Source organism: Pelobates fuscus, chromosome 3, assembly GCF_036172605.1.
Source record: "Pelobates fuscus isolate aPelFus1 chromosome 3, aPelFus1.pri, whole genome shotgun sequence".
Taxonomy (NCBI): domain Eukaryota; kingdom Metazoa; phylum Chordata; class Amphibia; order Anura; family Pelobatidae; genus Pelobates; species Pelobates fuscus.
The window spans coordinates 50,625,726-50,650,487 of NC_086319.1; the positions used below are offsets into that span (position 1 = coordinate 50,625,726).

The following is a 24,762-nucleotide window of genomic DNA, read 5'->3' on the forward strand; positions in this document are numbered from 1 at the left end:
TGATTTCCATTTTTTAATTTTTGTGTGATTTTGTTGTCAGCACATTCAACTGTGTAAAGAACAAAGTATTTCAGAAGAATATTTAATTCATTCAGATCTAGGATGTGTTATTTTTGTGTTCCCTTTATTTTTTTGAGCAGTGTATATTCGTATACATAATACATATATAAGATATACATTGGCGGTTATGTTTAGAAAGTGTTCTGATAAGCACCAGCAGCCACATTCCATTGGGGATTCGCCTTCTTTTATGTCTTTTGCATCTCTTTTCAGAACACAACATTTTTTATGCATAACCCCTATAGTGTCACTACTTGTAGCATGATGTTTTTGAAACAATATCTTTACTGCCGAAATTAAAACAATCTATAAAAACACTGTTTAGTAGATAAATCCCAAATTAAGCCATGTATGCAATTAATTATGCATTTTTTTCATTAGTGTTATATTTCAAAATAGCTTGCAGAAACTGCAGTTCTCGTCTGCAGCCTTTGCAAGCCCTCCTCTTCTGACCCCGCCCAGACATTCTGTGACTGTCCAATCACAGACTTTCCAATGCAGCTCAATGAGAAGTTTTTGCAAGGCAGGTGCTCTGAGCAATTGCTGCATCTTGAGTTTAGCTCTACTGAACCAAACCAGAAAGTAACAGGAACGGCAGATCTTACCGAGACTCCTTACTGTCGGTCGGTGAGAAGCCAGGGCTTGCCTGTTTCACGAACTCCGGTCACTCTTCATTTTTTTTCCCTCTCCCTCCTGTTTCTGCTGTGTGAAGTCGTACGATCAGACAATAATGCGTGAGTGCATCTCTATCCACGTTGGTCAGGCTGGTGTTCAGATTGGTAATGCCTGCTGGGAGCTGTACTGCCTGGAACATGGCATTCAGCCTGATGGACAGATGCCCAGTGACAAGACCATTGGAGGAGGGGACGATTCCTTCAACACCTTCTTCAGTGAGACTGGAGCTGGAAAACATGTCCCCAGGGCTGTGTTTGTAGATCTGGAACCAACAGTAATTGATGAGGTACGTACTGGCACATACCGTCAGCTTTTCCACCCAGAACAATTAATCACAGGCAAAGAAGATGCAGCGAACAACTATGCTCGTGGGCACTACACAATCGGCAAAGAGATCATCGACTTGGTATTGGATAGGATCCGTAAATTGGCTGACCAGTGCACAGGTCTTCAGGGTTTTCTGGTGTTTCACAGTTTTGGTGGCGGTACAGGTTCTGGTTTCACATCTCTGTTGATGGAACGTCTCTCTGTTGATTATGGGAAGAAGTCCAAACTTGAATTTGCCATTTATCCAGCACCTCAAGTATCTACAGCTGTGGTTGAACCCTACAATTCCATCCTGACCACTCACACCACCTTGGAGCATTCAGATTGCGCCTTCATGGTGGACAATGAGGCTATCTATGACATTTGCCGCAGAAACCTAGATATTGAGCGTCCCACATATACCAATCTCAATCGCCTTATCAGTCAGATAGTGTCCTCTATTACAGCCTCTCTCAGATTTGATGGTGCCCTGAATGTTGATCTTACTGAATTCCAGACCAACTTGGTGCCCTATCCTCGTATTCATTTCCCTCTGGCCACTTATGCCCCTGTTATTTCTGCAGAGAAAGCTTACCATGAGCAGCTGACTGTGGCTGATATTACAAATGCATGCTTTGAGCCAGCTAATCAGATGGTAAAATGTGACCCACGTCACGGTAAATACATGGCTTGCTGCCTGTTGTATCGTGGTGATGTTGTGCCCAAAGATGTTAATGCAGCTATTGCCACCATCAAGACCAAGCGTAGCATCCAGTTTGTAGACTGGTGTCCCACTGGTTTCAAGGTTGGCATTAACTACCAACCACCAACTGTGGTTCCAGGTGGTGACCTGGCCAAGGTTCAGCGTGCTGTGTGCATGTTGAGCAACACCACTGCAATTGCTGAGGCCTGGGCCCGCCTGGACCACAAATTCGATCTTATGTATGCTAAACGTGCCTTTGTGCACTGGTATGTTGGTGAGGGTATGGAGGAGGGAGAGTTCTCTGAGGCCCGTGAAGACATGGCTGCCCTGGAGAAGGATTATGAGGAAGTTGGTGCAGATAGTGCTGATGCAGAGGATGAAGGTGAAGAGTATTAGACCTGATGTTCACTTGAAATGGGCCTTTTCTATTGCTGAACCTTCTGATCTGGAGTCTAATTTTTTTTTTTTAAATAAAGTGCCATTTTAAATGTGGCTGTTCAGTGTTAATGCTTCTGGAATTTTGTAGCTTGCAACATTGACATGTCAAACTTAAAACTAAAGACCATGTAATGTTTCAAGTTTGTGATGTAATGACTAGTATCATGGGTAGAACATTGATATTTAGTAGCTCTTAAATCTCCAAAGACAACAGGTTAGTGGTTAGCCTTTCAAAGGGGGAGCATTTTGGGTGACTGCATTATTTTCGTTGTTGGGTCCACTATACTCCCTGTAAATTCAGTAGCTCCGCGTTGCCCCTTCTGGCAAGTCTGGCTGTTGTTTCTAACATTTTGTGACGAAGCTGGGCAAAATTGATCCTGTTACAAAAAACAAGCTGACATATACGATTTTTATCTTTGTGATGCAGTGATCACTACATATGGCTATGTTTGGGTAGATAATGGCCCACTTCAACAGTCATTGAGATGTGGAAAGGATGCAGCTAAGCTATAGATCAGGGGGAGGCAAAATATTCATTCCAAATTTACTCTGTGATTACAAAAAAGAAAAAAAGCTAGGGGGTAAACTGAGGTAAGGTCAGTTAATGTTACATTTCCCTAGCTTTACTTCTGTTGCTACACAATACACATGCATTGACTGTCCTTACATCTTGAAAAATTAACTGAATTCCTTCCTTTGTTTAAAACTGAGCACAGATAACCAGACACTAGGACAGTGTTGCAAGAACTTGGAATTCAGGTGTTTGACCAATAAAGCTTGTACAATGCAAAAAAAAAAAAAAAAAAAAAAAAAGTAACAGGAACGGTTATCTGCTTTAAAGCCAAGCGGTTGTAGCCAGGTTAATTTACAAAAATTTAAATTTATATTGAAAGCTGTACTTTTTGTAAAATGAATAAGAGAGAACAAACCCTTTACACTTAAGACATTTCAGCAAACTGAAGTTCATTACGGATCTGCAGAGTCTCTTGAATGAGAACGTAAGCCTGGTCTAAATATGTAACAAATCACCCTATCAAATTGTTACATGCTAATTGGTTCAAGGTATTCTGCACTGACCTACATTTCAGCCATCTCACATAGTAGATTGATCCTACTTCTAAAAAGAATTCACACTCTCCTGAATATTTCTGTTTGGGCTTAGACTCAAGCGTGTTGGAAAAGCCCAGAGTTCTGTGTGGAACGTGTTGGGAAAGGACACTGATTGAAAGCAGAACACTAATGAAAAGGTGATAAACTATCTGGATGACATCTTACCACGCAGAATGATTTCCATATCGTCCTCAGCTGCAGAGGAGATGTGGGTGCTTCAACGACACCTACATTTCAGCCATCTCACATAGTAGAATGATCCTACTTCAAAAAAGAATTCACACTCTCCTGAATATTTCTGTTTGGGCTTAGACTCAAGCGTGATGTGGGTGCTTCAACGACACCCTATTGCCTGTTATGTATATAATGTTATTTTCATGGATTCTTCAAGGTAATAGAGATCATATTTAAAAACTCTCTGTTTAGTACACAAAGGATGTGCATCAGAAATGTACAGTAAAGACAGTTATGTTTTTTTTTTTTTAAGTTTGTGCCGCAAATAAGACCACACACAGTGGTGGTAGCAACAGATCAATCAATATTAATTTAGATTTAGATATTTTTCACTGATTGAGGCTTCTTCTGCATTTATGTTTGCTTTCAAGATATATTGGCAACATTCTAGAGACAGTGGTTCCAGTGATTGATTGCAGAAGTGGTTATGGATTACTCATTCCTCTGAGAAACCAAAACAGTGGTATTTTATTTTTATCTGAAACATACAGACAATCTAAAGAACATTTGCAGAGATTGATGTTGGCGGTTTTTCAGCTACTACATTTTTTTCAATAACCCTGTTGAATCTCGATCTGTCCTACAGAGAGAATATACACAAAATGCATCAGTTTAATCATAGCACACCAAAAACAAAAAGTCTCCAAACCAGAGAACACAAGTGAAACAATATGAAGGCTGGGTATTCAATTGAAGTGTACACCATCTCCGACATCCAAAAATCTAATTTCAACCCTTTAACAAGTACTCAAAACATATACACAAATAGATACATGAAAAAGCCCTTCAATGGACTAACCACTCTTCTGTAAAACTCCAATAAAGCAGGGTCCATCCTTGCCCACAGACTACGGAAAAAAGTATGAATCAAAAAAAATATCTAAAATGTGTTTTCTCTCTGGCACAATTACCAAGTTTCTGAGGAAATAGCTATTCAGTTCAGGGACTGTTTACTGCACAGTATGACCACTAACTCCACATCATGAATTTCCCTTAGACCTTGCAAACCAACGTTCAGAATAATTCCCCCTTTCCATCACCAGGCATGTTGCATTTGTCTGATTCCAAAGTCAAACAAATATCTACTTGACCTTGGACAATTTTATCCTATCCTATGTCCACGTCGACAACAATGTTGGCAAATAGACATTTTAGCCATTTCTCACCTGTCCATACCCATCAGATAGGTTACATACCATCTCACCAGATTAGTGATAATACTAGATAATTTGATTTAACGTGTAATGCTTTCTGTAAAAAGTGTCAGCAGCAAAAATCCTGAATAAAATCCAATAGTCAAGAACTAAACTTGAGAAGCCATACATATTCGTACAGCACACTGGAAGCAGATAGTATGTGTAAAATTTTATTGGGGAAAAAACACACACACAAAAACCTTACAAAAAGTGAAGTATGAAAAGTAAATAAATAAAATTCACGCTGTAGGATCAGGTCATAGTACAGCATGATGTAGTGATTATGGTGCTAGGACTGGTCTGGTGGTGACCTATGCTAATTAAACAGTCAATTCATTTTCAAATGGTTTGACACCTCCTTTCTGATATATAAAGTGGAGATTCCTCTTATGCAACATATATATATTAATTTCATTCATATTTCTAATATAGTACAAATGATAGTCCTGATTATAACATCCTAAAAAAGTTAGAAGATTGTAACGGAGCTCCGTGTACCCCGACCGAGTACCCTCCGTTGATGGATGCTCCTAGCGCTCTCAGAGGACTCCAAGCACTGCAGACGACACCACAACCACCACAGACTCCACAACCGCCGTAGCTTAACTGGAGCCGCGCCGTCTTCCTTCCACCCTGGATCGGCTTCTGTCCTCCAGGACCGTGTGGGGAAGACCTCTCCTCCAGGAGAGCGTATCTGGAACAAGCTCTTAAAAGAGCTAAGTGATTAAGAGCTCAGGGGAATATGCAGAGCATAGCAATCCCCAGTGTGATATAGCAGTTCCCTCCAATAACGAGACAAGGCTACGTATTGAGGGTCAGAAGAGGTCTGAGGACTGGAACACCCAGCCTGCTTTTTATTAGGATCAGGTACATACAGGACACTCCCAGGGGGAGGATGAAATTGACCAATCACATGCATGGTAACACCCCCACGTCTCCTCCCCTCAGATAAACACATAACCCAATTAAAACATACATTATTTTACCCAAGTTCTGGATGTACCCCAAAAACAGGGGGTACAGCTTTAAATCTGGTATCCCCAAATAGCCCTTGTTCAGGGGAACAGTCTGTCCAAAAATCAGCCCATTCGGATGGATGGTTCGGGAGATACAGGGCTCCAAAGTTTTGACCGACCGCACAGACCAACTAGCCGAAAATAGTTCCATGAGTTTTGGCCTTGCGGTCGGTCTCCGTTCGCACGGTAAAATAGACGAAATTCTTGCCATCCATTCGCATCTTTGTGGTCGCTAGAATCCCCATACTAAGTTAAGTATAACTACCGAACGGCCGGTCGTTCGGTAGTTTCCGTGCGTATTTCTGGATGTCTGGAGGTCTTAGCGGTATTCGCCTGTTTGTGCTTCCGATTTCAGTTCCATGCGTTCACAGGCAAACACCGCTGTTCGCACGCAAGATGGCCGCGAACACGTGGAAAAGTCCCGAAATGGCGGCCACCTATTCAGAGCACAAAGAATTCGCATGAAATCATACGAACGGCTGTATTCTCCAGTAATGGCATTCTCATGCAATATATTCGCCTAAATCCCCTGGCTGTTAGGTTATATTAGCAGTCCAAACCTACAGCATAGATAAAGGGAAAAAGACAGTCTAATACAAGTCCATATGCCTGAATACAGGGTTTGCAGTGCACTATAGTCCAGGACCATAGTCGCAGGGGAGGAGGCAGGCAAGCAGGCCTCTCCAGGACAAAGTGGCGAAGGGCACTTCGTCACACATCTCCCCTTTGGGGGGAAGACTAACCAGGCACCTGACCTTCTGTCGGTCAGTGCCTCCGTTAGTCGATCCACCAACCCACAATAAACAGATGTCCGAGTGGCCCCCCCACAACATCAAAGTACAGGAACAGCCTACCCACAACACACAGTTACTGCACCTGGGTATTTGGCTGTGGTAATGAGGCCACATGCCGAGGGTACTTGAAGGGCAGAGGCCAACTGCACTCTGCCCAGATGCCAGCTCTTCTGCTGGGGTAGCCTGCAGGACATCAGGCTCTGGATCAGGGACAAAGGTAGGGCAGAGGCCGACTGCGCTCTGTCCAGCTGCCAGCTCTTCCGCTGGGGTACTGAGACCATAGTCCGGCTCAGTAGTCAAGGGAACATGGACGTCAGGAGGGGTTAGCATCGCCTCCGTTAACCCTGGTGCTACGCTAGGAGTTAGCTGGGGAGGGGAATTTGTACTTACCCCCTCCTCTGGGTGTCCCGGTGAGGGTAGTTGGGGATCTGGAAAGGCTGTCCAGCATCCCTGTAGGTCAGGCACAGAGACCACGGTCCCATCTGCGCCGTCTGGAGGATTGGTGTCTCCCCTTGTTGGGGGAAGCTGCCGCTGGAGAGAGGGGGTGCTGTGCTCCTTTCCTGGAAACACAGGCTGCCGCTGGAGAGGGAGACCGCCTGTCTCCACTCCCTTACCATGGTCCTGTTGCTGTAGAGAGGGACCAACTGTCTCTGCTCTCTGTAGGACACACTGCTGCTGGGGGGAAAGGACGGCACCTTCGGCCCCCTGGGGTACACACTGCCGCTGGAGAGGGAGACCGCCTGTCTCCGCTCCCTTACCATGGTCCTGTTGCTGTAGAGAGGGACCAACTGTCTCTGCTCTCTGTAGGACACACTGCTGCTGGGGGGAAAGGACGGCACCTTCGGCCCCCTGGGGTACACACTGCCGCTGGAGAGGGAGACCGCCTGTCTCCGCTCCCTTACCATGGTCCTGTTGCTGTAGAGAGGGACCAACTGTCTCTGCTCTCTGTAGGACATACTGCTGCTGGGGGGGAAGGACGGCACCTTCGGCCCCCTGGGGTACACACTGCCGCTGGAGAGGGAGACCGCCTGTCTCCACTCCCTTACCATGGTCCTGTTGCTGTAGAGAGGGACCAACTGTCTCTGCTCTCTGTAGGACACACGGCTGCTGGGGGGGAAGGACGGCCCCTTCGGCCCCCTGTAACTCACGCTGTTGTTGGGGCGCAGGGACGGAATACTTTGCCCTCAATGCCCGATATTCTGCTTCCATCTGCAGATACTCCGCCAGTTCTCTCCTTATTCTTGGTACCATTTCCTCGGTTAGAAGGGACCCGTAGATATCCAACCGCCGCTTCAGCATAGCGTCAAACTGTACGTGACTATACCAATAGTCCAGTTTGGCTGGGTGTTCCCAGGATGCTGTTCCTCGCCCTAGGGAAGCCATCCTGTTGTAGCCAGGGGCGCTGCCCAATGGCTAGCGTTGCCCTCAATTGTAACTCCAAACGTTACCCGTGTCTCTGAGCTGCTTCTCCTCGCACTAGGATGCCATCCCACCGCTGCCACCACTGTAACGGAGCTCCGTGTACCCCGACCGAGTACCCTCCGTTGATGGATGCTCCTAGCGCTCTCAGAGGACTCCAAGCACTGCAGACGACACCACAACCACCGCAGACTCCACAACCGCCGTAGCTTAACTGGAGCCGCGCCGTCTTCCTTCCACCCTGGATCGGCTTCTGTCCTCCAGGACCGTGTGGGGAAGACCTCTCCTCCAGGAGAGCGTATCTGGAACAAGCTCTTAAAAGAGCTAAGTGATTAAGAGCTCAGGGGAATATGCAGAGCATAGCAATCCCCAGTGTGATATAGCAGTTCCCTCCAATAACGAGACAAGGCTACGTATTGAGGGTCAGAAGAGGTCTGAGGACTGGAACACCCAGCCTGCTTTTTATTAGGATCAGGTACATACAGGACACTCCCAGGGGGAGGATGAAATTGACCAATCACATGCATGGTAACACCCCCACGTCTCCTCCCCTCAGATAAACACATAACCCAATTAAAACATACATTATTTTACCCAAGTTCTGGATGTACCCCAAAAACAGGGGCTTTAAATCTGGTATCCCCAAATAGCCCTTGTTCAGGGGAACAGTCTGTCCAAAAATCAGCCCATTCGGATGGATGGTTCGGGAGATACAGGGCTCCAAAGTTTTGACCGACCGCACAGACCAACTAGCCGAAAATAGTTCCATGAGTTTTGGCCTTGCGGTCGGTCTCCGTTCGCACGGTAAAATAGACGAAATTCTTGCCATCCATTCGCATCTTTGTGGTCGCTAGAATCCCCATACTAAGTTAAGTATAACTACCGAACGGCCGGTCGTTCGGTAGTTTCCGTGCGTATTTCTGGATGTCTGGAGGTCTTAGCGGTATTCGCCTGTTTGTGCTTCCGATTTCAGTTCCATGCGTTCACAGGCAAACACCGCTGTTCGCACGCAAGATGGCCGCGAACACGTGGAAAAGTCCCGAAATGGCGGCCACCTATTCAGAGCACAAAGAATTCGCATGAAATCATACGAACGGCTGTATTCTCCAGTAATGGCATTCTCATGCAATATATTCGCCTAAATCCCCTGGCTGTTAGGTTATATTAGCAGTCCAAACCTACAGCATAGATAAAGGGAAAAAGACAGTCTAATACAAGTCCATATGCCTGAATACAGGGTTTGCAGTGCACTATAGTCCAGGACCATAGTCGCAGGGGAGGAGGCAGGCAAGCAGGCCTCTCCAGGACAAAGTGGCGAAGGGCACTTCGTCACAAAGATCATCTAAACTTTGATATAATGTATTGGTTAATATTACTAGATATTGCAAATACCAAGACTTTCTAACCCTTACTCCAAACTTTTTATTTGGGACAGTGTAATATTACAGTCATAGCCAGCTAACCCATTACGTGGCCATCTAGGGGTCTGGGCACAGACATCGGCTGTCTCACCCAAATTAACAGGAGTCTACACTAAAGTGAGCACTGTAGTTATTAAAAGTGAAATTACCGTAAAATGTAAAGCCAAATAGTATCTGAACAGGAAGCATAGATTAAGTGGTGAATGTTTACAGTTTGACTATTTATTTTAAAAAATCTTTATTTTTGCAATGGCAGATCGTATGGTAAAGTAACATTTTTAGGCTTATGCAATAGCCATATGATAGTACATATGTCAATTATATATTACAGAAAGGAAAAGAAAGTCGAGAGTTATTTTGTTGAGTGTTTTCTTCCTGTTGTGGTGGTTGACATGGTCGCTCTCTGACAGAGTTTAGTATGTTATAGTTAAAGAAGAACAATAACAGAAAACAAATAACCTTAGGGAGTGTTGCTTTCAACATGTTGTGTAGGAGTGGGGTTGTGTTTGTTGCAGTGTTATTCAGGGGCTTTGTTAGCGTGTTTTTATCATAGGATGTGACGTGTGTGGGGTGTGATCAGCATCCATGTGTGTTGAGTTGGTAGAGGACCATGTAGAGCAATGAAAGAGTGATTATATATGCAGCGTTACATGTCAGAATGACATTTTGTATTGGGTGTTATAAAAATTTAGCTGCTTTACTACATTTAATAGGTTTGCTCTAGGTATGTTTATCTAATAATCGTATGCTCTTTATGTCTACCTTGCTTTGATTGTTCTGCAACCCCTGAATCTATATAGGTTTGCCTTTCCCCCCTCCCTCCCCTCAGATTTTTTCAAAGCAATAACTATTTACAATTACCGGTCCACTGGACATCCCCGCCACCCAGGAGCCGTATATAGATTTATGGATTAGTGGCACTGGGCAGCACGCCCAACGGATCCCTTCCCGCCACCACCTCGGTCGAGAACCATGCCGTGTACTCAGGTAGAGGAGTCCTTCCTTGCCATGAGATGCAGTCGATGTGGTGTGAAGTATGCGTAGTGTGTGGTTTTCAGGAACATGTCTCTATACAAAACCATGGGAACCATGGGAAGCAGTAGTGTGAGTTGAGGATGTTCTTAGGTGCGTCTTCCATTTCCCCAGACCCATTTTTAGTGTGTTCCAATCGGGTGTGTATCGTAGAAGGGCATAGAGGGTAGAGATGGAGTAAAATGCTGGGTTTGTGGTACATAAAAGACAATCCAGAGAGTTACTCCAGTCGGATGGTGTGAGGCATTTACTGACTTTGTAAAAATAATGTTGTGCTTGAAAGTATGCAAACCAGGGTATGGGAAGGTCCGGGAAGCGCCCCATCAGGCACCCCATGGTGAGAAATTTGTTTGTGTCAAAATTTACAAAGGAACTCAGAGACCCGAGACCCTGCCCTGACCACATTGTGAATGGGTATGTGTTGGATCCGTCCTGGAACTCGGGGTTCCATGGGTAGGTGTATGGAGCATAGCGGGCTTGCCCCCATGCTGGCCCGAGCCATCTTCCAGGCCTTAATCGTGACAGCCAAGAGAGGGTTTGAGAGAATATCATCCAAAAGTAGGTTGTGTGGTTTGTGTAGGAGTACTGGCAGGGAATACGGCTGCACCAGAAAAAAGTTCCAGGGCTAGGTCTGAGTATCGTGACTGCAATTGGATCCAATCGAGCGCATGCCAGAGTTGAGTCGCCATACTGTATTCACTGGCGTTTGGGAGGTTAAGTCCTCTATTGCATTTGGTTTGGTGAAGTTTAGTTAGGCTCAGCCTGACCCTCGACCCCTGCCAGAGGAAGTGCCTCAATTTTTATTTAGAAGGCATTCATCTTTTTTTGAGAGTAAGACTGGGAGTACTTGAAGTGGGTATATTAGCTTTGGGAAACTAGTTAATAAAGATTTGCCCGTCCTATGTATGAGAGTGGCAATTTGTGCCAGTGTTCCAATTCATTAAAGATGGAGGAGAGAACAGGAGGGAATGTTCAGTTTGTACAGTTGGCCAATGTTTCTTGGGATCTTGATCCCTAGATATTGTAAGGCCGAGGTTTGCCATTTCAGTGGGACATCTCTTGGCAGCCTAGGAGGCGGTCCCCTCCCCAGATGTAGTGCACTGGATTTCGACCAGTTAACTTTGAGTCCTGCCCGGGCATGGAATTTGTCAAGTAGGTCAAGGATAGGTGGTATGGAGGAGGCTGGCTCCGAGGTATATAGGAGTATGTCGTCAGCAAAGGCCGAGACCTTCATAGTGACATCTCCCAATGGGATGCCCTTGAAGCCCGGCAGTGATTCAATGGCTCGCAACAGGGGATCTATGGCTAGGTTAAATAATAGGGGTGATAACGGGCATCCCTGTCGTACCCCTAGTCCCAGAGTGAAATAAGGGGAATCTAGTCCATTTGTTGTGATGCATGTTGTTGGGTTGTGTTGTAGGTTTTTAACAAAGGTCACAAAGACGTGCCCGAAGTAGCGCAGTTTGAGAATGCGCATCAAGTGTTGCCAAGTGATGCTATCAAATGCCTTCTCAATGTCGAGGCTGATGAGGGAAGACAAGGGGGAGCCCATCCACCCCCCCTTAACACCCGTCACAGCCGCCAATGCCCTCCGGACACCCGTGACCATTTGTCTTCCCACCACGAACCCCAGTTGGTGACCTGTGAGGGCCCTGGGTAGAAATGATTGAACTCGTGAGGCTATGATCTTAGTGAGGATTTTAAGGTCCAAATTGAGTAACGATATAGGGCGATAAGACATATCCTCCGCATCCCTTTCCGGTTTCGGTATTAGTACGTGCTTGGTTAAGGGAGTCTATTGAGAGTCCTTTCAGATAGATTTGGTCAAAAAGGGCTTTAAGGGTGGGGCTGATCTGGTGTTCAGCTGTATAGCCGCCGGGCCTGGGGCTTTACCCGATTTAAGAGAAGCGACAGCTGTATGAATTTATTTTTCAGTGATGGGGCCGCTAAGTAGTTCCCGGAAGTCCTCGTCTATGTGGGGTAGGTTCAGATTTTTTTGGAAAGCCATACCCTGAGCATGTTGATCAGTCAGGGCTGTCGATATTTTTTTGAAGTAGTAATGAAAGGCTTTATTAATTGCTGCGTGAGCAGTGGACCGGACTCCCTCCGGTGAATTGATTGCCGTTATTGGTTTGAACCTGGTTTTAGGGTTGGCCATATGGGCCAACAACCCCCCGGACCTTCCTCCCCATCTGAAGAAGTGTTGTGCCTGGAAGTCTAATTTTCATTGGGCGTAGTTAGTTATGTAAGTGTTTAAGGTGGATTTAGCGTCAAGGTAAGATTGTTTGTTTATGTCAGATGGATTAGCTAAATATCTCATGTGAGCTTGTTTGAGATCTGCTTCTAGGACCGCGTAGTCCTTCTGCCATTTTTTTCTTAGCAGAGGAAGTGTAGGAAATGATCTGTCCCCTCATAACTGCCTTGGAAGTCTCCCAGAGTAAATTTTGGTTTGTCCACGTGTTCCAGATTGTCATCCAGAAAGTTTGCCCAGTGGGTCTGTAAGTGAGTCTTGAACGGTTGCTGAGTCGTTAGATATGCAGGGAAGTGTCAGTGTCTAGTGTGTGGAGTAGTTGGAGGGGTGGATATTGCCATTGTAATAGGTGCGTGGTCAGATATCACAATCGATTCAATAGTTGTTTTTGATATATATGGTAGGAGTGTTGGGGTCACTAAAAACATATCTATTCTAGAGAAAGAGTTGTGTACCAGGGAGTGGAAAGTGTAGTCTCTTTCACTGCCATGGAGTATCCTCCAAGGGTCATGTAAATTATAGGTGGACACGAGTTGGGAGCGATTGCGGTCACTGTCTGTGGGAGGAGTCACACCTCTTGAGGATCTGTCCCTGCCCGGTTCCATTACCGCATTGAAATCCCACCTGACTATAACTTGATCTACAGCATTTGAGCAAGCAGGGTCAGGAGTTTTGTAAGGAAAGGGCCCGATGAAGAGTTAGGGGCATAAACATTCACAATGCAGTAAAAGACTGATTTGGATTTATATTTAGCTGTAATACAGGACTGGATCCAAGGAGCTTTAAGCTGCGTGTCAGCCGATCATGACCAATGTAGAGGGGTAACATGTGGTTGCTGTTTAGTTAAATATGTCAAAATCTTCTCTCTCTTTATGGGCGTGTTTGCCCCTTTTACATTCCAGGAGAGGAATTTGATAGTAGAAGAAGAGAAAGTTCTTGGGTGAGAAGACATTGCTTTCCTAGCCGATACCTCGGCGGGAAGGGTGATTTAGTTGTGATTGGTAGTATAAAAGGGGATTCCGTCCGTCCAAGCCCAAGCGGACGGAGAGTCCCAGAGTCAGGGGTAAACAAAGAGTCCAGTGGGTCCGGTGTGTGGAAGGCCAAGTGGCCCAAACTATATACAGATAGGTAAACCAAATAACATTGAAAGCTGAGGATTCATCACTCCTCCCTATGTGGTGAGGATCCGGCCGAGGAGGTTGGTGAAGGCGCCCCCCAGTTCGGGAGAACATTCTGGAGAAAGGTGGTGGCCTCTGATACTGAAGATGTAGATAAAGTATGATTAGCGATACGTAAGCGTAGAGTGGCAGGATATAGCAGGGCAAATCTTATGCCTTTCTTGTGTAATGCTGAGCAGATGGGAGTAAAGACTCGTCTCAGCTGTGTGACTTGTACAGAGTAATCTTTGAAGATTAGAATTCTTTTGTCTTGATAGGTGAGTCGGGACAGTTGTTTATAAGCTGTGAGGATATGAACTGTATCATTGAAGTTGAGAAATTTTGCTATTATTGGTCGTGATTTAGTGGCGTCAGTGGGCCTATCGGGCCCTAATCTGTGTGCTTGTTCAATAACGATGGGAGTGGATGTGGGGGTATTGAGCTGTAGGGTATCCTTTAGCCAGCCTTGAAGAGTGGGGATAATGTCAGCCAAAGTTATCGATTCAGGGAAGCCCACAAACCTTAGGTTGTTTCTCCTAATCCGGTTTTCGAGATCGTCTAATTTGTCCTGTAGGGTTGTTAAAGTATTGTGCTGTCTTCGTATGGTCGATTGTAATTGGTGCAGTTCGTCTTCAGTTGCGCTTTGTCTGGTTTCTAGTAGAGTGGAGTGGGATTGAAGTAAATGGACTGCATTATCAATGGATTCTTTAATGTCCCTGAATTGGGAATCAAAGATATGTTTGAGGAGATTTGACACTTCACGGGCCGTTTCTGAAGCTTGCTGTGAGATGAAAGTAGATGCTGTGGAGGGCATGGGGGGATCCGCACCGGGGTCAGAGCCAGCAGGGGAAAGGTGCGCTGTAGGTGAGGATGTGGTTTCCCTTGGATGTTTATTGGGAGGTCTTTGTGGTTTGCTGTTTTGTCGTTTAGAGGAGGATTTGTCAACAAATGTATCCATGACGTGGAGAGGGAGGGTGTGGTGTATCACCAAATTAATATATATATTATTCAAAGTTCGTCTACATTAAAAGGTATTTATTTAGAAGGCAACAACACAATATTATAAATGTATCACAAACACACAGCCCAGACCCACGGAGCAACAACCCTTTTTAAATCTATCTATCTATCTATCTATATAGTAATCCCCTTCCCCACACGTTTGATCTCACCCACGGTTAGGCCTTCACATCTAGTAATGGCTCACTGCTGCAAGTTCGACATCACATCCACAGAGGAAGAAAAGGAAGCAACATATAACATGGTTCTATAACATGGTTCACCAAGATAGCACATGGCGTCTGCACATCTGCTCTGCAGCACAGCCAAGAAGGAACAGAGAGGAATGAGGATAGGGGGAGTGGCTCTCTCTCTCCTGACTTGTAAAGGTATTGAATTACCTACTTACCATATCAAAGTAAAGCTTATCCCCCTGTAAGAAAGATCTACATAAACTTGATCACATGACCCCTGGTCACCATGTTAGTTTGATGACAGAATGTCACCACATTCCCTCACTTTTTCTTCTCTTATGTTGAGCACATTTAAAAATAATAATATATCCCTCTTATCTATCTAAACTATGAGATCTGAAGTAGGAAAGGGGAGCACAGGAATTATTGTGAGTGAGATGAGTAATGTAAAAGAAAACAGTCAAATAGGGGTTGCATCACCCCACATTCCCCCACTTTTTCTTCATCTATGTTGCTCCGTTATCTAGTTATCCCTCTAGTACAAGAGAACCTAGTGGGAACAAAAACCTGATATACAGGAGAAATTCAACCCACCGTCCCTGCGGAATAGTTCCCTCAGCGACATAAGTTCTCCTGTACTTTCCTATGGCTGTCAATTCATATTTTATACAAATTTGTCACACACACAAAAAAAAAAAAAGAAATTTAGGTGAGTGTGTGTGTGTGTGTTAAATATGTATGTATGTGCAATGTAAAACTTTTATTGAAGAATGTATGAGAGAGAGAGAAACAAAAACAAAAAAAAATATATCCCCCTTTTCAAGTTTCTTCCTCATCTATATCATTGCCACACAAAAGTATAGTGTAATTATGAGAATGAGTACTAGTGGCAGAGTTTGTAGAGTGTGTAGGACTGGATGTGATATTTGCGGAATTCCATATTCTTAATCCAGTTCCGACTCCTCCCAGAAGGGCTGCAAATATGTGCAGTTTTTCCTGACTCCCTGCTTTGTCTAAACCACTGCTGCCGTTGTTCCGGACACCTTGGAGGAATAGAAGGATTATTAAAATGTAGCTTTTTAAACTGACTCCCTTATTTGGAGTATCTTCTGCCCGCATTGCCTGTCTCCCATCCCTACTGTGATACAGCTTATACTTATCCATCCTGTAACAAGGATCCACCACAATCTTCTGTTGACACACATCATCATCCTAATGCAGCTTTGCCTTGCTCTGTGGGAACACTAGATCTCATCATTAGAAATGTATAGCTATATGGGAGACTGGAAAACTCAGAGAAAGAATCAAAACAAAAGAAAAACAAACATACATACAGATGTAGAGAGATACAAAATTATGAGAGTTATTAATTGCTGGGACCCCCCAATTGATCAATCTTTTCCTCCTCTCTCATCTGTTCCCTCAGTGCTTTCACATCTGCCTCCAATCTTTCAGTCTGTTTCTTTAGGTCCCAGTAGTCTCTATTCCCTTCTTTATTCCTCCAATTATCCCAGTCCCGTCTATTGGTCTGATGCTCATTCCATCTATGGTTCATTCTCCAATTATTCTCCCAATAACTGTTCCTGTTATTTCTATGTTTTTCTCCCCAACTGTGATTTTCCCAGTTATTATCTCTTATTTTTAGCCTATCCCAGGTATTATTATTAAAATTATTGTTGATTGCCTGAGGCTCCTGAGGCTTGCACTGTCCCTATTTCTACGGTCCCTCTGTGGATCTCTCCATCTTTTGTCAAAGTCCTGTTTTGGTCTCCAGTTCTCATTATCCCTCTTGTTCTGGGGTACATCCCACCTCTGGCTTCTCCATTTACCATCTATATATTTACCAGAGTCAACCTTGAATGTTCTTATGGCTGTAACAGAGAAGGATGCTTGATCCAACAATTGTCAGCTCTAGTTAGTACAATTTCTAAGTCTGCTAATGTTGGATCAAAAAGCCTCACAAATTCTTGACACTCCCAGGGAAGGGCTTCCATTACTTTAGCAATGTGTTCTGGTGAGCCCAAGACCAGAGGCTGTTGAGGTTGGCGTAGCGTTTACCAGAACAATATCCTTTGAGCTACCTCTCTAGGACCATCTGCTGGCCTCATCGTAATATTCGTGATTTCTTTCTCTATGCTAAGTAGATTGAAACTAGTTGCAGCAATTCTTCCTGCCTGATCAGACACACTGTTTTCAAATCCGAATAGTCTACTAGCCAAAGGCCCCATAGTATATTCTAAAAGTTCTGTCCATTCTTCTCAGTTAAGACCTCCTTTTTTAGCTCTATTTGCTCCCCCTCATAAACCAATGTGTAAAGTATTAAAGTCGTTATTTGGCATACTTCCCCACCATTTCTGGAAATTATCTTTATCTGTGATTGACATAGTCCTTGTCTGCCTAGAGAAGCTAGTAGGCATTTCTCTTGCATTAAAGTGTTCAGTTATAATTAACTATCCCGGGAACTATTAGCTATCCCGGGAACAGGGGAGGGCTGGCAGCGTTAGGCCTGGGGGGCAAATCCAGTCAAGTGGCCCATCGCAACAAGAGGAGAGTAAAAACACGTTTCCCATGTGATTGAAAGGGGGGGCAGTCACCTAAACAGACACACTCACTGACAGGCACACACACTTGCTGATTTGACACACACACGCACACTCACTGACAGAAACACAGTTACAGGCATACTAACTCACACAGACACAGACAAACTGGCACACACACAGAGACATACATACTTGCACACACACACAGACATACTTGCACACACACACACACAGACCTACTGACACACACACACACACAGCCCTACTGACACACACACACACAGACCTACTGACACACACACACACACACACTTTACACTTTTAAAGACAGTTTCCTACCTTTGCTGGTACCTTTCCTGAGGTCCAGTGTGCTGGCTAGGGTGCTTGGGAGTTGGGGTCTAGCTCTTCTTGCTGTGTATGGGTCACCCGGTGGTCCCCCTTAGTGTGTGGGCCCCAGTTCAACCACAGTACCAGTACCGCGGGCCCATGGGGGGCAACGAGGGGCATAACTGGGGACCACTGGGCCCCTGTGCAAGAATTAAAGTAGGGCCCCCTTGTCACTCTACCTGGTGCATATTTTCACTCCTCGTCACTCCCCACTAAGCAATACACATGGTTGACATGTGTATGGTTTCTTTGTGTGATTGTACTGTTGCTGGGTGAGTGTTACATGTATGTGTGTAGTTGGATGAGTGTGATTGTGTGGGTGTGAGAGCTGGCTGAGTGTGATTGTATTTGTGGCTGTTTGAGAGAGAGACAAAGAAACAGAGAGGGAGATAGGGAGGGAGAGACCGAGACAGATAGCCAAAGGGAGACAGAGCTACACATGTAAAGAGATGGAGAGACAGAGAGTGACACAAGGAAAGGAGAGCCAGAGACAGCTAGAGAGAGACAAACAGTGACACAAGGAAAGGAGAGACTGAGACAGCTAGAAAACCATAGAGAGACAGAGAGTGACACAAGGAAAGGAGAGACTGAGACAACTATAAAACCATAGAGAGACAGAGAGTGACACAAGGAAAGGAGAGCCAGAGACAGCTAGAGAGAGACAGAGTAACACAAGGAAAGGAGAGACTGAGACAGCTAGAAAACTAGAGAGACAGAGAGTGACACAAGGAAAGGAGATCTAGAGACAGCTAGAAAGCTATAGAGAGACAGAGAGTGATACAAGGAAAGGAGAGACTAAGACAGCTAGAGAGAGACAGAGTAACACAAGGAAAGGAGAGACTGAGACAGCTAGAAAACTAGAGAGACAGAGAGTGACACAAGGAAAGGAGATCTAGAGACAGCTAGAAAGCTATAGAGAGACAGAGAGTGATACAAGGAAAGGAGAGCCTAAGACAGTTAAAAAACTTGAGAGACAGAAAGGAAGTGAGACACACAGAAAGAAGTAGAGCCAGGAAGAGACAGCCTCCTATGTGTGCAGGAAGAGGTGATGGAGAGTATTTCACTCACCTTGATCCTGTGTGCCACTGCTGCAAGCTGGGACAGGAAATCCTGGGGGCCTGAGGTCTGCTGGGCTTGCTCTGTGCTCCCCTGTGCTGTCTAAGTGCTGGCATCCTGGGAACTGAGGGAGGGGCCCTGCAGGCAGGATATGGAGGCAGCTCTGCCAGAACTCCGCCCAGGAAGAGGTGAGGGTTAGGCATTGAGTTCCAGTGTGACTCCGCGGCACACCCAAACAATGAATGCAGCGGGACCTCCATCTGCACCTCACTCTGCCCCTTACTGAGGTTACTGGCCGATCGGCCAATCAGTGAGGTAGGATAATTTCTATTTAGTATATTGCCGAATTAGCAATATACTAAATAGCAGTTTTGCAAGGGAAGCCAGTCCTGCCAGCAGGGGTCTACAGAGCAGCCAGGCCCCCTGGTGTGATGGGCCTGGACGCAGCTCCGACCCGGTAGTTCAGCCACTGGATGTGGGCAGCCCTGGATTTAGGGCGGCCTGGGGGGCAATTGCCACCCTGCCCCCCGGCCCAGCCCGCCCCTGCCCGGGAATCTTCAGCACCCTCTAGGCCTAAGTATACTATATGATCCACTAGGTCTCCAAGAATTACAATATGCTAAACCTAATTTTCTCTCTCTCCTATCCCTCGACCACAGTTCTTTTCCTCTTCTGTCCTCCTCCTTTCCCTCTCTTGTTTTCTTTCCTACTCTGACGCAGGTATTTCAAGGTACTTTTACAAACCACAACTTGGGTGTCACTAAATACGTTACGTTACCCCCTCATAAAGCCCCCGTCTAGGGTCAGAGAACTGGCTATCTAGGGTTAGGAGCTGGCCTTAGTCGTCCAACGTAGCTGGTCCCGCGAGGCCAACTCCCCAATCTCAACATGGAGATTTTCGCCCCTCAACCCAAATCATAGTTAGAGCCTCGCAATCACCCACCTATCGGGTTTTATAGACAGAGCCTCACCTGTCACGACCACACGTTTTTGGATCTTTTACTGTCACGAGAGGTCAACACCCTGCCACCACGCTAGTGGCTCGAGCCCCATGCCCAAATCATAGATAGAGCCTCTCACCAGCCGCTTGGCAACTAGCAGGGCCTCATTTGTCACGGGGTAGAGAGCTTTTTCGCTTCGGCACTAGTTAGCCAGCCAGTTCTACATTGTTTAACCGTATTGTTATTAATCAGTTAATTGTTGTTGTAACATTCTTTTTCAGTATGTTTCAAGAAGGCAACATTGGACAAGTTGGTTCTGACCAACCCCCAATCTTTTGTACAGATGAACCACTATCCTGGGTTGCAACATTTGCATTACTATTAGGGATTACTGACAAAGAGACACTTGGTCTCGTACCTCACCCAACTGACAAACACCCGAGCGTAATCCACATTTTAACGTCCTCATCTGGTTGCCCAGGTATTAGGACTCGACAATAAGTTATCACCTATAGCATTATTCGCTTTCACTAAGAATACATACGACAGAGACATGACATTCTTCCAGGATTCAGTGGAACACCAGGTATAAATAATGGGTTCATCACTCCACAACAACATACACGGATGGGAATTCCAGGCAGTTTCAGACTCCCTAGACAGCATCCGTACCACACAAACCCGGTCTTAAAACCTCTGGGCCTTTAACCTTGCAAGGGTTCCTGTCAGGGACCAGGAACCAGACAGAGACGGAACTAGATGCAAACACACCTTTATTGATAAATAACAAATAAATAACAAAAGCAAAGTCCAGGAATCAAGCAGGGGTCAGTCACCAGAGCGGGTAATCAGACAAGCCAGGGATCAGGAGCACGGAGAGCAGCGGAGTCAGGAACAAGGCCGGAGTCAGGAACCAGGAACAAACAGGAAACACAGGAACAAGGAGACTTCTGGGAAACAGGAAACCACGCAAGGGCAAGGAGGTTCTGGGCTTAGCTGCTTAAATAGGCAGAACTGATTAGCAGCAGGGTTGATTACTACACACAGGTGAGTAACCGTGGCAACAAGCAGAAGCAGCTCATAGTAATTGCAGCTGAAAACTCAATCACTGAAACGGAAACGGTTGCTGTTTAACCCCTTAAGGACACATGACATGTGTGACATGTCATGATTCCCTTTTATTCCAGAAGTTTGGTCCTTAAGGGGTTAAAACAGCAAAGAAACCCTGACAATTCCTGAGCCCTACAACTTCATGATCACAGCTAATTGGCAAATCATGTCTCCTCAAAGAAATTTTAAGAAGGTACAGACACTACCTCATGGCAGGCCAACATTTAAACCAGACAATAAGACACTTGCTCTACTAAATAATCCCCTAACTACTTCTAAATGCGGTTATACATTCGTACTCCTTGTGTTAGATTAGGTTGGGACCCTAACTCCTATTTAGAACATCCATTCAAATTAAGTACTGCATGCAGTAGCGGTACGTTGTACACATAATAAATTAGGTTCACTGGAAATCAGCTATGTTATACAGAACATTACACAACTGTTAAGAGGTAAGGCAAACAAATCTTATGTGATAATTATATTGCAATTAGTGTGTGTTTTTTGAATTTCCTTTTGCCTCCTTTTACAGGCCTACCCCTACGTCGGTTCCAGCATACCACACCGACTTAATTCCAGTCACAAGGTATTTCACAATATCGATATTAACCGACCACAAATATATATATATATATATATATATATATATATTGTCCCAAATACATGTTGCTTAGCCAAGTCAAGGAAGACAACTGAGCCTGTGACCATAAAATTTATAAAGAAAGTTAGGCAGCTAGAGCCTATCACCATTTGTGGGCCTGGAGCTTCATCTCCAATAGTACCTATATCACAGTGCATAGGATGAACAGAGTAGCAAAGAGCCTTAATGAGTGACAGCTTGACCACACTACAACATTCAGTGAAGCCACTGTACGGGACTAGGAACCCTTATTTAAAGAATAAAGACTCTATTTGGGGAGGGACAGTATGGGGTCGGAAAGAGACACTACTGGAGCAGAAGAGAAGATTGTAGAGCAAATTATATATGAGTGATATATGACTGCCTCCCTGTCTGACCAGTGGTTGGGGTGGGGGAGTCCTCTGGCACTGTCCCTCCATCAGCTATTTTCAAGCAGTTTAACATTAAATAAGGGTTCCTAGTCCCGTACAGTGGCTTCACTAGAAGCACGGCACCACCAGAAAAACATCAGGGTACTTGGAGTACCAGAGACTATGGTACCAGAGGCCATGATGATGTCCTCAAAGTCATTCAGGGTATGGAGGTCAAAGGGAACAGTGAACTAAAAGCAAGAAAAACCTATTGTGTCAAACTTCCGGAAGGCACCTGCAGATGCACCTGGAGACATAAAAGCAATTACCTGAGACGTCGCCATAAAGACATCCGTTATGGCCAGTTCCAGGAGGCTCCCCAGTGGTACAGTGAATAACTGCAGAATTTCGGTATACGATGACATACCCTTCTCCGTCCTCATGGACAGACACAAGTTTATGCCAGTGACCAGGGTCCTAAGGGAGCAAGGCATTAGGTATCGATGGGGAGCGTTGGGAACCCTGGTGGTACAAAGTGGAGACGTGGTCCGTGTGCTCTTGGCCTCAGAAAAAACCCAGCGGAGTTCCTGAGGGGCCTTCAAATACCACACATCCCTTCTGGAGGAGTGATGGAAGTGGCTCTGAAGGCTACAGTCACTAGAATTGAACGAGAGTGCGGACAACGAATGGCAGAAGAAGCACATTCCCAGCAACAGCAGAGTCCCCCTTAGGACTTTCTAAATAAAATGTTAGCCTGTCAGCAGGACTTACTCCTAACCCTACACGCCATTACATGGTAGACAGATCAGACACCACAACCGTGGCTCTGCTGTTGGTTTACCAAAAGTAGACTTCAGAGTACCTTTTTCTGTTTTTATTATATGAAAATGTATGCATTATTTCTTAATTTAGGAAAAGAAAAGAAGCGGAGGATACAATATATATATGAGCAATGGAATACTAAGAGAAAAATATGTGAATTAAAACATAACTTTTAATAGAAGTATAAATCCCTAAAAAGTCTCATAAGACAAAGAGACCCACTACAACACAAAACTAATAGTACTCTGTACACATGCACACAACATAAAATTAAAAATTGACAGAGGCAGGTCCACACTGCTGAAAAAAATGTTGTAAATGCCCCTAAAAAGGATTTAGTAAAATACTAAATCATATATCAATTAAACTGTTTGATAACAGGATATCCACTGACAAAGGATTGATTGTAAATGCTTACTAGGTGGTCAGCAGTGATAATTCTGACTATTGGCAACTGTGTATCACAGCAGTTATAGGAATATAACCAAAATGTAGCGTAAGAAACTATCAGCTTCTGTAGTTAGAAGAATATAGATAGCTATTTGGTAAGGAGTTTAACGCTGAAGGTAAAAATTCCTATAATTTACCAAGTTTATAACAGGGTGGGGTGAGGGGAGAAAGGGAAAGGAATTAGCAAAGTGACTGTCCCTACTGTGCCTTCGAGGGCACCCGTTACCCCTAAGTAGCCCTAATTTGGAATGCAATACAATCCACCCACTCCTGAAATAGGTCTATAATAGGAAATATTTGTTTTTACTTAATTTCTCCTGATGAAGTCTATTGTATAGACGAAACGCGTAGAGCTGTTTATATCATTGCCTGTGATTCCTGTCACCTGCTGCTTCCATTTAGCATCTTGGAAAGAGGGACACAGATATTTGATGGGCATTTTTATTTTCCACTTCTTGTAAGTGTTTCCAATAAATTGTGTTTTTTTTTTGGCATTATGACAGTGGTAATATGGCTTGTGCAAAAGCCCATAAGATCGCAAAAACAATATACATTGTTACATATATAATACGTCTAGACATTACATCTCCTATCCTCTGGGTTGGCCCGTATCGCCATTTGTCAAGGGTTTTTTATTTTTTGGTGAAGAATAACTACAATGGTATTGTCAGTTCTGTTTGTCCTAACAGTTGCAATTGTGCGAGGCACTATAGGGGAGCAAAAAACAGTAGGGGTCTTTGCATAGCAAATCAATCTCGTTCCCCTATGTCCCAGTTTAATAGGACCGGTGCTTGTTTCAACAAAACAAATCGCGTATGGTCGGTAGCGTACACTCTATCTGAATCTAACGGTACTAAACATACTTCATTCTATCTGAAATCGCTCATAGTGTAGTAAGGTAGTGTTTGTGTCGTGAGGGAACTCTGTCTTCCGTCCCTTGTGGTTTGTCCCTGGGCCGGCCAGGGGTTCTCCCTATTGCTATTAAACTAGGTTCGGGACTCGGTTCCCCCACGATATTGTGAACCAAGGAGAAAAATGAAGAGATAGAAAAGTAGAGAGGAGGAGGGAGGGGGCAGGGGAGGGTTGCACGTCAGGTCGGAGCGGTGTGAAGTTCTGTGGGCGACATCCATGTTTTGTAGACCCTCTTCTGGGGTCGTCACTAACTAAGGGGGTCGGCAATGAATCGCATCATCTGCGAGGGTGCTGCTCTGCCATGGTTCCCACAATTTTTCAAATCTGGACATTGACCCCCTTACCCGTGCGGTTAAACTGTCCATTAAGTACACTTCTTTAATGTTGGAGAGTACTCTTCGTATGGGTGGCGTGTCTGTTTGTAGCCAGGTCAACGCTACTGCTCTCCTAGCGGCTAGTGTGATCTTATGGATCAGATTCTGTTCTAACTTCGTCCAGTCGTCTAAAGATCTGTTAAGTAGATACGTCCAAGGGTCTAGTTTGGGC

The 24,762-nt window shown here is 44.9% G+C and overlaps 1 protein-coding gene across 1 annotated transcript; it reads left to right on the plus strand.

Annotated features, from left to right (window-relative positions):
* The first annotated feature begins 660 nt into the window (after window positions 1–660).
* Window positions 661–2,209, plus strand: LOC134602289 (tubulin alpha chain). Its single transcript, XM_063447036.1, has one exon. The coding sequence runs from the start codon at window positions 791–793 to the stop codon at window positions 2,138–2,140; it is 1,350 nt and encodes a 449-aa protein (XP_063303106.1). The 5' UTR covers window positions 661–790; the 3' UTR covers window positions 2,141–2,209.
* Window positions 2,210–24,762: the final 22,553 nt, after the last annotated feature.

Bases quoted from the DNA above. Each gene is read 5' to 3' on its own strand.
- LOC134602289 (XM_063447036.1), top strand. From the start codon at position 791: ATGCGTGAGTGCATCTCTATCCACGTTGGTCAGGCTGGTGTTCAGATT.